This window comes from Apus apus, chromosome 5 (assembly GCF_020740795.1).
Source record: "Apus apus isolate bApuApu2 chromosome 5, bApuApu2.pri.cur, whole genome shotgun sequence".
In the NCBI taxonomy this organism is placed as follows: domain Eukaryota; kingdom Metazoa; phylum Chordata; class Aves; order Apodiformes; family Apodidae; genus Apus; species Apus apus.
The window spans coordinates 26566612-26582316 of NC_067286.1; the positions used below are offsets into that span (position 1 = coordinate 26566612).

Below are 15705 nucleotides of genomic sequence, written 5' to 3' on the forward strand. Positions count from 1 at the left end.
TTGAGAAGTAGCTTCATTTTCATGTTTTTCCACAGGGTCTGCTAATAAAACAGATGCAAATGCGGCTGCTATTTATTTAATTCCCTTACAGTGCATGAGCATCATTAGTCAGTCATCAGGACTGTGAAAAGCTCTTGGGAATGCAGCAGCCTTTGCAAGTTGGTTGCTGCTGCTGCAGTATTTGGTTTTGGTTTATTCAATCAGAAAGCAACCTGTGTTGGTCATTATTTCCATCCAAATGCTGTGGTTGGATGGTAGGTCTGTTTCTTTTCACCTGAGCAGATTGAGAAGTTGTTCTTTTATTAAATATTGTATTCTGAATCAGAGCAGCAATGCCATTGTTCTCCACCTCTAAGTTCGTTCAGTGGAACATGTTTGACAGACATAGGAGTGCAACTGTCCTGAATTATCTGGGAATCCAGCAGGTGAAGGAGGAAGCAGAACATTGCTGATGTCGAAACACCACCCATCTGAAGGAACGCAAATGGGGGAAGTAAGTGAAAGAGGAAGCAGTCCTTCCAGACACACACATTCCCTGATCTTTGGAAGAACTGCTTCTGTTATACTGGAGTAACACTCAAGTCATCTGACAAAGACAGGCCAGAGTCCCTTTCTCTTGTCGTTTTCTCTGTTTTACAGAAAGGCTTTTCATCTCTGTGCAAGCTAGAGCTCCTTAGCACGGCTGCTCCAACCTCTGCCAAAGCTGGTGGCTGGTGCTCAGTGCTGTAGCACAGGTCATCATACGTGTAATTCACATTGCCACAGGGGAAAGTCTGGAGCTTCACCAGCTCAATCCCACTGATATCTGGATGAGGGCAGTTGCTTCGACTTGGAGATGCTGGAGATGCCCGAGAGCTAGGAGAAGAACTGCAATTCCCATCAAAGCCTGAATCTTCCCGCTCCGGAGTTGCTTGGAGCTTGGAGCTGGGGCTGAAGTGACACATGTTCTCTAACACCCACGATCCATACGTTGGGTTCCAAAGATTTTTCGTTTTGTTTTTAAGTCTATGGGTTGGTGCACTGCTGAGCTCCAGCTTCTGGGTTGAGTTCTGTTGGAACCAGGACCTGCTGCTGAAATCACTGAGGCATGGCAGGCTGGGCCCTTGAGCTGCACAGTTGCTCAGGTTCTCCACCAGTAGCTCTTGTGGACATTGTACAAGTTTGTGCCCAGCATGGTGAGAGTCCATTGTTTTAGGTGTGGTCTGAGGTGTGAGAGAAGGGCTTACCAACAGGGGCACTATCCCACTGGAAATGTTTGGGCGTGTGACCGTACTGCCTTCATCCTCTGGGGCCGGGCCACACTCCATGGGTAGCTCGGTGTTGATTACATCAGGGTCCTGAAAAAGAGAGACAAGAATCTTACACCCTGAGCACTTCCAGAGAGCTGCATTTTAAGAGACATAGCTATGGGAGTGAAAAAGGTTTTGGCAAAGGCTGATACCAGGTTTGGGCAATATTCCTACATGTTTTACAAGGTGCTATGTGCCATCTGGATATGGCATGCTGTTAGGACTTCCAAAAATGCTCTCATTTGCATGCTTCCTTTGAGCAGAGGCTGTACTAGGGGTCACTAGTATATAATTTCTCCCTTGGAAGGTTGGATCCAGACCTGAAGCTGTAAAATGCTACCAGATGGTGAATTCACCATGCCATCTTATTCCCCCTCCTCCACTCCATACCAATTCAACTGTGACTTTTGAACAACATTAGGCACGGTCAGAATATGGACCTTGAAAGAGATTCTAAATACCTTTCCATCACAAAATGAAGGACATTTTGCTACTGAACAAGCCAAAAGCTGAAAGCATCCATGGGAACAATGGAATCTCATCCTGGTTAGGCTGAAGATGGGAGAGTGAGGATGGATGCTAGAAAACCCAAATGAAAGGAGCAGTCGAACCAACAGCACCATCAGAATTAGAAAAGTAATTAGGTCATTCTGTCAGGACCCCTCACTTGTTTTGGGCACTAAAGCTAGTGCTTTTGGACAGCTGGCATTCCATGGATTATCAAAGGATACCAAAGGCATTACCTGTGTGCAGTACTTGATTCTTTCCAGGATGGTGGAGAAGTTTGGCCGATACTCTGGGCTGTGCTGCCAGCACTGTGTCATGATCCGGTACCTTAAAATAAGTAAAAACAAATAAAAAGTAGTGATCAAGAAAGATAGTTACATAAAATGTGTTTCAGTGTGATCATGGATCCAGAGGAATTGTACTTGGTACGCGGCCCAAAGAAGCGCAGCAAAAGTGGACATGTAATTTCTGCATCCTTGGATCCTGAGCCTTTAGGGAACCAGTACTGAAAGCAAATCCTGCAGTGCTCTAGGCTGTATGTGAGAGGCAGTGGCTCAGGAGATGCTCAGTAATACCCACCTAACACTGGGGACAATCATCATTCCTTGTCTCATCTGTTTGATATCCACTATCCCTTGTGGGGGGTAAGGAAATACTTACACTGGTCCTGGACAGTTTCTTGGTGGATCCATTCTTCCTCCACTGGTGACAAATTCCAGCACTTCCTGATTGGTTTTGCAAGGGTAGGGCATGTATCCTAGAGAGAAAATCTCCCAAAGCAGCACACCAAAGGACCTGTGTCAGAAACCAGCCAGTTAGGTTTCATTGGTGCTCCACAAACCTGGCACAAAGCTGTGTAGGTAATACCACAGCAACAACCTCTCGAAGCTGTAAGCCAACCACAGTAATATGCAGTTAGCTTGATTATGACTCAGCTTTTATATAAAAGTCAATCAAAACCTTTGCTCAAGCTCAAAAACTTACTTTGAAGAGGCTTCAACATATTTGAGTAACTCTAAAGTTGTTCCTTCTGGTACATTATTTCTAGAGCAGGAAATGCTGGATCACTTTTTGCTATGTGTGGTCTAACTAAAAAGAACTGTTGGATCTCCTATGGTGATTCCTACCTTACTTGGGAAGACTCAAAGATGTTTGAATTGGTGTTTGGGAACAGGATGGTCAAGAATAAAACTAAGTAAGAGCCATCCCGTGTAACTGAAAGGCAGCAGCATTTATTTTTTGTCATGATACAATTGCTCTCCTTTTTTGACTCCCATGGGAGTGCCACTGAAAACAATGTATGACTTAGACCGAGGGGAGTCAAGATAGTTCTGCCAGAACTTCAGCAGGGTCAGAATTTTAAGGGTCACAATTTTCTGCAAAGGTGGAAGAAATTTCCAGAACATGCATGTTACTTAAAATAGCCTGTTACAGGAACTGTAGCACTTTCCTTCAAAATGCTTAGTAGTGGCTGCTCACAGTCAGGGGCTGATAAGCAATCCCTTGTCTTCCGGCATCACTAACAACTTCAGGAAACTGGGTTAGTGTGGCATTTAAGGGAATGCCTCAGTACAGTATATTGAAGAATCTACTGTACAGGGAGAAAGGCAGTCTTAAGCAACTGGCAAGCTTCCATTCCCCAGCACCTGTGCATGAAAGTGTTACTGCTGAGGGGATGCTTATTTTAAAGGAAGATCAAGTGACTTGAGGAGTCAATATATAAATATTGTTTCCTTGGCAACCAGCCAGGGCGTATGATTGAATCTGCTGTCATTTTATATACAACAGAAAAAAATTATACAAAAGAGTAATCCTGGGTGGTACAGAGAAAGTCATGCACAAGATACATAAGCAGGCCTCGTTGCTGATAGGAAGTGAGTGCCAGATACTCATGAGGGTTGACAGAAGTGTCTGATGGTATTTGTCTGGATTTTTAAATGAAACTTCTTGGGAATCTAAACTGCTTTCTCTTGTCACTTCTTGATTGCCTGTACATGATACCCTCCATTTATGTATAGTGAACTTTTTATTACCTCCATTTACAATAGTTTTAAAATTATTATTCAGAATCCCTTAGCTGTGCTTCTGAATGCAGAGGGAAGATTTACAACATTTCTCTTGAGAAATTCTGACATTTTTAAAGGTTCCTGCTGAGCAGACATTTTTTTTCTGGAGCGCTACATTTCTTGACCCTTATCACTGAGTAGCAGAAGGGATTAAAATATATTTTTTACCAGGTATCAGTCTTGGAGGTGAAAATGCCCTCTAGAAAAGCTTCTGGTGGCATCCACTTGACAGGAAGCATGGCTCTTCCTCCCTTGCGGTAGTAACTCGCTCTGGGAAAGAAAAAATGCATGGAGAACAAAGGGGCTCAGATATAGAAAAGATCTTATCATCCCAGCAAGGACAGCTGGGGAGTTGCATGTGGCAATGGGGGTCAAGCAAGGAAAAAGGAAAAGCTATCACACAAATAGTGCATTGAAGCAGTATTTTACACTCTTTGCAACTGGGATGGAAACTGAGGATGTGGCAGGTGCACAGCTGAAGACATCAGGTTTGCTCAGTGCTTTGCAGAGGGTGATGATGCAGCAAGTCTTGACATCATAAACTGAGAAATATGGAAGGGGTTTTTTAAATGCAAGATTATTTATTATCAACTAGCTAATAAATTTGCCTATGCTTGGTTTAGTGTCCACATGTGTTTGCAGTGTTCCCTGGGGCCCAGTCTGGAATAAACACAGTTGAAGTGTATTGGCTAGTTGGCATGAGTTAATTTACAGTCTGTTAACTCCAGTTAGTTAATTGGTAATCAAATTTAGGCACATAACAGACAGTTCCTCTGCTTGAGATTCCAGATTCAAACTGGCCAAAATGATACAGATTTCTGAGTTGTTCACAGGACTGAAATGGCCTTTCCCTTACCTGTAAATATCCCTGGCCATCCCAAAGTCACCAATCTTGGCTATTCGTCCTGCTCCAGTGCAGGTCAAAAGGCAATTCCTTGCAGCTATATCTCTTTAAAACATAAATTAAAAAATTATATATATATATATTAAAAATTTCCAATTCTAAACACTTAAGTAGCTAAAGGAATTAAGAAAGAATATTATTTCCTGCAAGCCTTAGTTGAATCATTTTACACAAATGAGAAGAGCCTTACTAAAAATAAGAAAAAATGCCAGCTACATTAACGTTTTTATTAACCATAATTCTTAAACTGCATTTACATTATATTTCATACCCACTGATTTCCAAGCATTCCCCATTCCCTTCTCCTTTCAGTCAGGCAGAAAACAGTGTCAGTGACAGACCAGGGACAGATCCAACATCTTTTGCTTCAACAACATTATGACAGATTTGTTGCTTGCTTTATTAAAGAGTGGCATCTCAGCAGTGTCTCCATCAGTTACAGATGTTATGCTATTGGATATTCTTAGTAAACTGCTTGAAAAGTCAGTGTAGGAGCAGGTTCAGTGAACTGTTGCTTTGTTGCTTCTGGGTATCTTCTGTGCAACCCAACAAAGCTACATATGGGAGCAGCCATTAGCTGGATGCAGGTTCAGCTTGTGGCAAATGGCAGTGATGACTGTATAGCCAAGACTGAAGGATTTATGTTCATTTTAAATACACATTCTGAAAAGGAACTCATTAAAAATCATGGCACTGTGGGGGTCCTCTTGACTGCCAAGAAGAACAAACTCCTTGAACAACTCATATGTTTCTCCCCACTGCCAGCCTTGAAAAATCCCTCAGGATTTAGAAGTCAAGCTGATCTTTTCCTTCCATCGTTATCTGTGACTCCTAGGTGACAAGACCTGCCCTAGTGACATCTCCATAGCCCCACTACACTACATTTTCCCCCAGGATACCTGTTATCTGTAATGATAACCTTCTCTTCCTCACCCACTCTAAGTAATACTGACATCACGAACAAGTATCAGTACAGAACCTGAACAAAATTCCTTCTGTACTGGTTTCCTGAACTGTTGGCTAAAGCAAAACAAGTAAATTCCCAGATAGCTTATGCTAGAGATCTAACAGTGCAAGAACTAACCCAGGAGTTTTTTTAAAAGTAATGTGCTACTGTTAAAAAATAAGTCAAGCACCAGTTCCTTCCATTTCTCTCCTGAAATGGAGATTAGTTGAGAGCAATAATAGCTGGTCTGTCCATTAGTTGACATAAACATTAGAAGCTTTATATGATAACTGGCAGTGCCATATGATAAGAAAACAAGGAAACATCTACTTTACAGGAGAAATTAAAATTGGTTTTATAAAACACTTGTGGAGAAAATCTTTGTTAAGTCTCTATTGGACTTTTTGCAGCACAAGCAAAAATTTGCCCTTAGCAGGTGGTTGGAGGCTGAGAAAGGATATTACTGTTACAGTAAGGATTTTTTTAAAATAATGCTGTAGCAATTAACTCTGAAGTTTCCAGTTAGCATACTGACCTTCTTGTGTACTTACCAAGAGATCCAAGAGCCAGAACTTGTTGCACACTCTTACTGCTCTTTTTTAATGACAGAAAACTCTAATCCTTTTTTTCAAAGGAACTTACTTATTGTTCCAGTATAAAGGAGACCAAAAATGGTCTCAGATGCTCTAATCATAAAGCCATAATATGTCCCATATGTCAGTTTCATGTCTTTGTGCTCCAGCTGGTGCTTGCCACTTGTTTCCCCCAGTTTCTCCCCACTCTCACCGAGCTCTGTCTGTGCACCCTGTGCAATGTCACGCCTAGGTACACGTGCTTGTGTGTGGGTGTGAATCCCTTGTTTGCTTGCCTGACTCCAGGCTGAGTGTTGGTTTAGCTGGAGCCTATGTGACCCTCCTGTGTGCAGGCCTCTCCTTTCTTTTACACACACGGTCTGAACTCAGCATGGAGCTCATACTTGGGAAGGAACTCGGTTGCACACTATGCTTGGGAACATTGTAAGCTGAAACAACTTTTAATCAGAAGCAAAGGAGTCCAATATCCAATCAGGAATTTTAAAAGGCAACCTATAATAAAGTTTACCTCTTCTATAATGTTTTATTCTTATTTGAAGCCTGCCATTTTTTTGCTCTACAAAGAGGAAAAAGAGGTATGATCAGACAAATTCTGACTCCCCAAGACCACACAGTGGGTCAGGCGCTGAGCTGAGAAGGAAGTCTTAGAATTGTGGTTTTATCTCATATTATCCCTGTTCTACCCTTCTCTAGGCAATGGCTCAAATATGAGGCACTGTCCTGTGCTAGTGAGACAGGGGAAATATTAAATCAAGATAGGGAGATCAGAAAAGAGAGAAATGATAACCATCTGACAAGCTAACACAGAGTGACACTACCATCTAGTGGACTACAGGGGCTAATCTCAAATGTGTCTGTAGGCACCTCAAGATTGACACTTGAAAATGGTTGCTGTGAGTAGAAGATGCCTTTGTCCCCAGCAGTGCAAAAAGCCCAGCTCCTACCGAAAATCAGCGAGACCAGCCCGGACACCTAAGCAAAGCCTGTACTGGCAGAGGAAATCTGAGTCCCCCCTGGAGATTAGCTGTATCTAATCCACTGCAAATAGAAACTGTGTGAGCTTCACACACCTTGAGGTACATCAGAAGGCACTGTTTCTCCTCACCTGTGGATGAAATGATTCTCTTCCAGATATTTACACCCGCAGGCAATATCCCTAGCTATGTTCAGCAGGTCCTGCATGGTTAGCGTGGATGGTTGGTTCTGGAAAATACACACAGAAAATGGTAAGGGAAGAATAGTTCAGCCAGGACAAAATCAGAGAGGGGCAGAAGAAAAGAAAGGGAGAGATATATACAAGGCAGGGTAGGGTTAATGAGTCAGGAGTAAAGAGGAACATAAGAAGATCAAAGCAAAGGGTTAGAAAATGAGTAAAACCTTATTTAACACAGAAAATTTTCAGAAGATTTCACTTCTCCTGAGCACAGTGCACGAGACATTCATGGCCTGGCCTGGATAGCCTAGTATAGAGGTGTGAGAGAACTATTCCCTGCTGGTGTTGGACTTCGTGAAACCAAAAGACAAGCAGGGTTAAAAGGTAAGCCAGAAAAGAAAAAAAACCCACCCACTTTTAAAGAGTTAATAAATGTTCAACAGAAATTAGCACATGAACTCAGAGAGAGAAAGATACATGAGTGCAGATCTCTGCACCAGCAGTCGACATTCATCAACTCATCCATTCTGTGGAAGGACAGAGATTACCCTCAGGAGCAGTATGGAAAAAAGGGATGCTTAACCACAGGAGGCCAGGACTGGTGCTAGCCCTTTACCATCTGCACGTTCCTAAGTAAGAACAATAAAGTCTTTCTCCAAGAGCTGTGCTAACTTTTATCCAATCATTTATTTACCCACAGGGAAATTTCTTTGGTGTTTCACCAGCAACTTCTATATTGCTCTTGGGAAGGGTGAGGAGAAATGACTACACTGCTGATCAAAAGCCCAAGAGGTATCAAATAAGTTGCTCTTTTTAAGGCTTTTTTTTTTTTTTTTTTTTTTCCCCTGGATGTTGTTATCACTGTAATTTCTCATGCTCAAACCACTAACATACACCACAGCCATTGAGCACTATTTTTATTGGCTAGGCAAATTATTGTACAAAGTTATTGGGCTTCTGCCAGGAGAGAGCTATGAATAGTTACAAAGTAAGGATTTCTGGAGCAGAGATGAAGAACAAGGAGGAGAAATAGAGCCACAGACTTCCAGACTGTATTTCTGCTCTGGGATCTGTCTGTTGGAAGACTGGGATGGATGTGCATTTTCTCTGCAGCCAAGGAAACTTGTCATGAAATACATTGATGATGGGGCTAGTTCTGCTTTCAGAAAAAGTGCAGGGACATTTTTTTGAGTACTAAGGGAACTTCAACTATTGTATTTGCCATCTGCAAGCATACCAGCTAGCATAGCAGCAGGCTTGTTTTCACATATGTAAAAAAATAACTTTTCCTTATGTCACAATTATACATAATATTAAATAAGAGTATATTTTTATTATTATCTGCTGCCCACAGACTTTATGTACTCAGAGAAATTGTACCACTTCTACTATACATGCCAAAAATAAAGATATACCATCTCCTCCATCTGGGTGCTGTTATACCACTGCAAATTTATTTAGTTAGTATATTTACTCTTGCATGAGGAAGAGATTAAGCTTGATCTTTTAACAACACATTAATCCCAGTTTAGGAGTATACACACATGAAGCTGTATTGTCACAACTATTTGGTGTGTGTGTGTGGAGAAGCTGTGCAACTGCATCATACGGTGTAGGAGTAGATAAGGCACCAGTCAGCATCCTCCTGACCCTGAAGGCAGTCAGTGCAGGCACCTCAAATAACATGAAATAATGTAGAATTGGGCCTAACTCTTCCTTAAGTCTTCACTCAAGCAGACATATATACTTTTTTAACAGTGGTGCTTAAGATCATACTGTTAAGAAGCAAGAACACCTATCTGGAATCAGTTATTCATTATAAGAACACTGAAATGATTTAATTCCAAATAATCACTGTGCTTGGTTGCCATCAATGTAATATTAGAAATCAGAGATGCAAACGCCCTCATGACAGCTTTTTATAAAGTTGTTATTTTCAAACAAAAATACTTGACCTGATAATTTCATTTGCATTGGTTTAAATCCCCGCAGTGCTACATGCACATTCAGCTCTTCAACTACCATAAAGCTGTGCTTCTCCACATGATGGTGATGCACGTCTGCTGAGAACCTAGTGCTGCAAGTTCCCATTACTGCTTATCAGTGTTATAACCTCAGCCCCCACACACCACCACAGTGCACAGAAAATAAGGCAGACATTGAGAGAAGAAAGTTCCTTAATTTGTAGTCCAGTTGACACAGAATTCTGGAATGACAGGGCAGGATTTTACTCTTTCCTCCTCAGTTACTAACAGACCAGGATGCTGGCACTGCTCTCATTTTCTGCCACCCACGTCTGCTTACGTCAAGAAAACAGACCGACTCATCCAGAAGTTTGTAGGAGCTGGAAGACACATGCAGCCCTGCTTGGCTTCATTGCCTTGATCCAGTTCATACAAATAAAAAACCAGTGATACTAAAACCAACTCCAAGCCTAGCAGGGAAGTTATCTCACCACCCTAGGTCGATTCTGCCGAAGGAAGCTCTTCATATCTCCTCCAGCCATGAGCTCCAGCAGAATGAAGCGAGGCAGGGTCTGCAGGCTGACACCGATGCACTGCACGATATTTTGGTGATTGAACTTGCTGGAAGCCAAGGCCACAGCAACATGGAAGAGGAAAGACAGCATTAGTACCTGGCCAGCATCCGTCATACTCACTGTGCCTTGAGCACTGACAACCTGGACTGAAGCAAAACCTGGTGCAGTGCAAGTTACCAAATAAATTATTACTTCAGCCATATCAAAATGCCTCTCTGATTATGACAGTCCCAAGATCAGGGACTTTGCCTGGCTTTGCCCATGAAAAGCTTTCAATGGAAGGCATGAAAGGAAAGCAGAGCCTTCTGTCTGTGAAGAGAGAATTTAATGGGCACACTGACTGAAAGATGGAGGTGATGTGAGAGGGAAAATAAAGTTTAGCACTTCAAGTATGCAAATACTATTGGCATTTGTGAAAAAAAACCTGACTGGTGGGGATTTTAATTCAAAATTGGTTCGGAGGCCTCAGTTCAGTATCTAGTCTGCCAGAGGGACTTAGCTAATGCTTAACTGCAGCAGCTGTTTATTTGATGGCTTTCTGCCTCTCACAAAAGAAAGCTGAGATTGTCAAGAAGCTCAGTAAGACACAGTCATTAAAAGCAGCATCTTCCCTTGGATAGCGATTACCTGGATAATACAGGAACCAAAAATGGAAAGGAAGTTGGGGAAGAGAAAGTCTTGTGCTACTAAGTGAATTAAAGCACTCTGCAATCGATTGAAATTGCTCTTTAAAAAAAATACAGCAGTGTTAACCTCCTGTTCAGCTGCCAAAGTTCTTGCAGCCATTAGGAAGTGGCAGTGCATTGTGAGATTCATGCCTTGATAGCAGAAAAACAGCATCTAGGTATGAGCTGGGCCAGACATGAGAGGAAGACCTTCTTGTTGCACAAATTAAAAATGTATAAATTCTGATCACTTACTATCAACCATAACTATACTATAATTTTAAAGATACCCTTGACTATACTATTGTTTTAAAGTTGTGGATTTGGATTAATACAGTAAATTCCAAGACTGGAATACCTAAAGCACAGGTAGTAATAGGAATGCCTGTCTGTCATCTTTTCCAGGTGGGTTTTATAGATCTCACAGTTCACTGTCACAAGGTTGTGTAGATGAGACCTTACAACTGTTCTGTCAAGCTTGCAAAGACATCAAAAGCCAGAACACATCTAAGAGAAGCAGCCACACTGGGAGAAGGGCTGTGTTCCATTTGTGCAAGCTACACACAGAGAGCTACCTTATCCCTGCAGAGGTTTCAGAGTGTCCCATTCAGCTGTTTTTGTGCAAAGAAAGGATAAAAACCCAGGACCTTCACTGCAAAATGGGCTTACTTGTTGCAAACAGTTCTACAGACATGAAAAACAGAAAAGCTGCACATGTGTGTAGCTACTGACTGAAAGGCACACTTCTTCCTTCTTCAGCTGCCAAACCTGCTCTAATAGAAACTCTTATTTGCAAGAGATAATATAGCTTCAGCCATAGCATCCAAGCCTGAAAGCTTACCTCCTTGGCACACAGCCTGTGTTGTGCTAACTTGGTGTTGGTCTTGCAGAGGCTGAACTTCTAAGTCACTGCACAGGTGGCTCTAATCTTTAGCTTTCCTATTGCTTTCCATTTCAGGATTGAAAAGTTGTTTCAGAGTTTGGCATATGATTTATACATAGTAATAGGGCAATGGGATTTTTTGAAAAAGAAAACATTTCAAATGCAGAACATTTTTGTGCAAAAACTTTGTGCCTTTTTAATCATCTGAACATGACCAGCAGAACCAATTGTCAGAAATTTTTGTTCCAATGTTGTACTGGTTTTGGGTGGGAGAGAGTTCATGTTCTTCACAGTAGCTCAGATGGTGCTGTGTTTTGGATTTGTGATCAAAACTGTGTTGATAACACATTGGTATTTTAGCTATTGCTGAGCAATGCTTACACAGTGTTAAGGCTTTTCACCTCACCCCACCATCGAGCAGGCTGGGGGTGCACAAGAAGCTGGGAGGGGACACAGCTGGGATAGTTGATCCCAACTGACCAAAGGGGTATTCTGTACTCAGCAATAAAAGCTGAGACAAGAAGGAGGAAGAGGGGGATTATTATTTGGAGTTTGGCATTTGTCCCCCCAAGTAACTATTACACACGATGCAGCCCTGCTTTCCTGGAAATGGCTGAACACCTGCCTGCCAATGGGAAGTAGTGAATGAATTCTTTGCTTTTCTTGTACATGCAACTTGTGCTTTAGCTATTGTGCCATTTTAATCAAAACTCGTAAGTTTTCCTGCCCTTCTGATTCTCTTCCCTAGCCTATTGCTGTGTGAGGTAGAGTTGCATACTGGCATTAAACAACAGATGTACAACATAAGAACCTCAGTTACCTTGTTTGAGATGAACAAGTAGCTGAAATCTGTAACTCATATGCTACTAAAATGCCATCTGGTGAAAAATAAGGCTGGATTTCTTTTCTGAACCCAAGCAAGTGGATAAATGATTCTTATTGCCTGCATTACTCTTTTTCCCCCTGCCCCCCCATAAAAACCTTCAGCTATACCTGATAATTAATGCTTCCATCAGGAAATCCATCTCATCCTGCTCAGAGCAGACTTCAGGCAGTGTCTGTTAGGAAGTAAAGACAGTGAGGACCATCCCACCAAAAACTGAGAACATTTAAGCAACCACCAAAGGAAAAGGGAAGAAAAAAAAAAAAAATAAAAAAAGAATGAGCATATAACCTGTGAATGACTTAATGACTTCAGGAGCTTGCAAGGATGGGCTCATCTTTTCAGTGCCCCGCTTATTGGGCTGCACGTGACCCATTTGGTAGTTAAACTCAAAAAAGGAAAATGGTGACCTGCTTGGAGGTTTTTTTGTGTACTATTAACTATTAGCAGTGTTCTGGAGCAAGGTGGGAAATTACAGATCTGGTAAGCACTTTAAAATGAAAGGTGTTCATTTATTCTCCCTTTTCTTTGTGACCACATTGCAACACATGCTTCCATGTCATGTGACATGCACAGCCACATGACTTAAATAATGGTGCCAGGTGGCTTTACAGCTCTCTCTCCTGCCAGCTGCTTTGGGCAGCATCTGCCACTGATAAACATGAGCTGAGAGTGCAGGAGGCAGTAGCAGCACCTGGTGCTCTGCCCACTCCTGGAGTACTAGGGGATGGTTTGGCCGCAGCTGTGGGCAGTGCCTGCTGCCCAAACTGCAGGTAGAGTGGTGGGGTGTTCACTGCTCAGTGTGGTGAAGCTGGCACAGGAACGGTTCTTGTCATCAGTAGCGTGGGCTACAGAAGACAAGGTTGCATTTTGCTGTCTGAAGTAAGTGATTGCTTCACGCAGGACAATGCAGATGATCTATTACATCAGCAATATACCCACAAACAGTATGTGGAGTGTTTTGCAAATATACTTTCAAATTTATTCCCAGTCTGCACTTGCTTCATCTGCCAAGGCTGATCAGGACTAATACGCTCAGCCGTGAAGCAAGGTGAGCATGGTCATAGCTTGGGCCCCACGGATACTCTACCAGTCTCCAGCCACAGAGAAGAGCAGCCTTTTTGTGCTGTTCGGGGTGTCACTTTACACAGAAATGGGTGAACAGGTGGGCAGGTAAGGCCCTAACAAGTAGCCATTGTTGCTGAGACTTTCAAAACTAGTGACATCCTCACTGGATTATCACAACTGAACACCATGCCCATCTATTTCTGATTCCCTCTGGTGTCCAGTCTGGACAGTGAAACTGGGTTGGGCAGTTAGAACTGCTTGCCAGTGCCTGTTCTGGGCTTTCCTGCACATTCATACAGTGGCACAGGGAAGTACGTAACAAAATGCCACAATGCATGATCCTTTCACACTTTTTTTTTTTTTTTCCTCCTTTTTAAGGGTTTGGAAAGACAGAACAAATAAGAATATAACTTCTTTTTATTAATGAAGGCTACGTTTTGGGCTGAACTCATGGAATTAGATTTAGTTCTCTGAGTCACAAGCTTGTAAAAGAACAAAAGCAGGCTATGAAGCATCCTTAAGTTGAGGGCTGAGTAAAATCCTGAGTGACAAATCCTGAGGCAACAGCAGTAATGTCACAGAAAACCAACCCATTTAATGACAGGGAAATTAGCATGATATCACAATATATATTCACAGCAGTCTATTTAACACTGCAATAATAAGAGACTACCTGAGAGTTTCAGATCTGGTAGGCAAACACTGCTCTCAGGATAAAGGATATGTAACTGAGAAACAATACAATTTTTTAAATATGGCAATGTCATCTGAAAAACTTAGAAGAAAGTGCTTAAACCCACCAAAATGCAAAACTAATAAGACATAAGCATTACTATAAATGTTTACTGTTTGCTGTCACATAAATGTTTCATAATAATATTTGCCAGGGCTTTCTTGTCTTTTCTTTATACAAGATTTAGAAATCCTCTTCTATCCCACAAAGTCCCCAAAATGTCTGTCTGTTGCTGTTTTTTCCCCTTAAGTTTCTTTTTTTCTGGGCTGCTCAGATCCATAAATCATTGCGGCAGAAAAGTCATTGTGGCAGAGTCTCTGCTGGGGTGAACTGGTGGTTCTGTGTTGATTTCAAGGGGGATATATTTATCTTGCTAGAGAATTTGTTATTTTATTATAACTAATCGTATTATGCAGTCTCCAGGTGACTAATTCACACAACTTCTCATCTGAGGGCATTGATTCTATCCCTCCTGAGCTACAGAAATGGAGCTTCCGAAACAGATTGTCCTTTTTAGATTCTCCTCCTGGTTAGATCACAACCTACAGGCACAAGGCAAGCAGCAAACAAGACAGATACTTTACTTCCAACCTGCTGCTATTGCCATACAGCTTAAAAATCAAAGTTTATAACTCCTGGATGTGCCAATGTGTGGAAACCTGCAACATCTGCATGCATGTGTCAGTGTCTTCAACTGGAAGAGTAATAAGATAATAAGGCTCTCATGGGCAATTACTGTATAAGAAATTCGTAGGTACTGACCTTGATAGCCACTTGAAGAGGGTTGGGATCCCCTGCAATGCCTACCACAGTTCCCTCATAAACCTCACCAAATGCACCATGTCCTAGTGCCCTAGGAGAAAAAAAGAGAGAGAAAAGATGTTACTGTGCCTCTAGATCCAGCATTGGCCAAGCTCTTCTATTCATCCAGTCCAAGACAGAACCTGCTGTAAGAAATGGAATAAAAAACAGAGTTTTGTTTTCATCTCAAAGCTTCTGAAAATAACTTCTCAGTATTTTCTATCATTAAAGCAGAGAGGTTGCAGCCTTAATGACTGAATAAATAAAGCAGCCTGCTCAGTCCTAGGGCCCTGTCACCAAGTATGTCAATAGCAAGGCAAGAAAGAACTGAAGAACAACAGGGTAAAGAAGCTGCAAGCTGATATCTTCAGGAGACATTGTAAGACAGTACGTAAGAATCATCAAGTTTTTCCTTCTGGATTTTACATATCTTTGATCAACATCGTCTGGATGGAATGGAGCTGAACAGCAACCTAGCATGTATTTCCTTGCAACAGGAAATTTCCTTGTGATGGGAAATGCTGAAAAAGAAATACTGCTCTAGATTTGGAGGGGAGTTACTGCCAGGTGGGAAATTTAATCCAGGACATCAGCTAAAACCACAGAAATTAAATACTCTTTGTTGTGTGGGGAAACATGGAATAGGAGACTCAGCAACTTATACTTCTGCTTGAG

General features: G+C 41.9%; 1 protein-coding gene across 1 annotated transcript in view; it reads right to left on the bottom strand.

Annotated features, from left to right (window-relative positions):
* Positions 1-494: 494 nt before the first annotated feature.
* LTK (leukocyte receptor tyrosine kinase) overlaps positions 495-15705 on the bottom strand; it is a 93629-nt gene continuing 78418 nt past the window's right edge. The window contains exons 21-29 of the mRNA XM_051622011.1: positions 14992-15082; positions 12539-12603; positions 9914-10043; positions 7411-7508; positions 4719-4811; positions 4031-4132; positions 2457-2591; positions 2033-2123; positions 495-1337 (exon numbers count right to left, since the gene is read on the bottom strand). Coding sequence (XP_051477971.1) covers positions 561-1337; positions 2033-2123; positions 2457-2591; positions 4031-4132; positions 4719-4811; positions 7411-7508; positions 9914-10043; positions 12539-12603; positions 14992-15082 — 1582 coding nt within the window. The 3' untranslated portion in view covers positions 495-560. The remainder of the gene's footprint in view (positions 1338-2032; positions 2124-2456; positions 2592-4030; positions 4133-4718; positions 4812-7410; positions 7509-9913; positions 10044-12538; positions 12604-14991; positions 15083-15705) is intronic.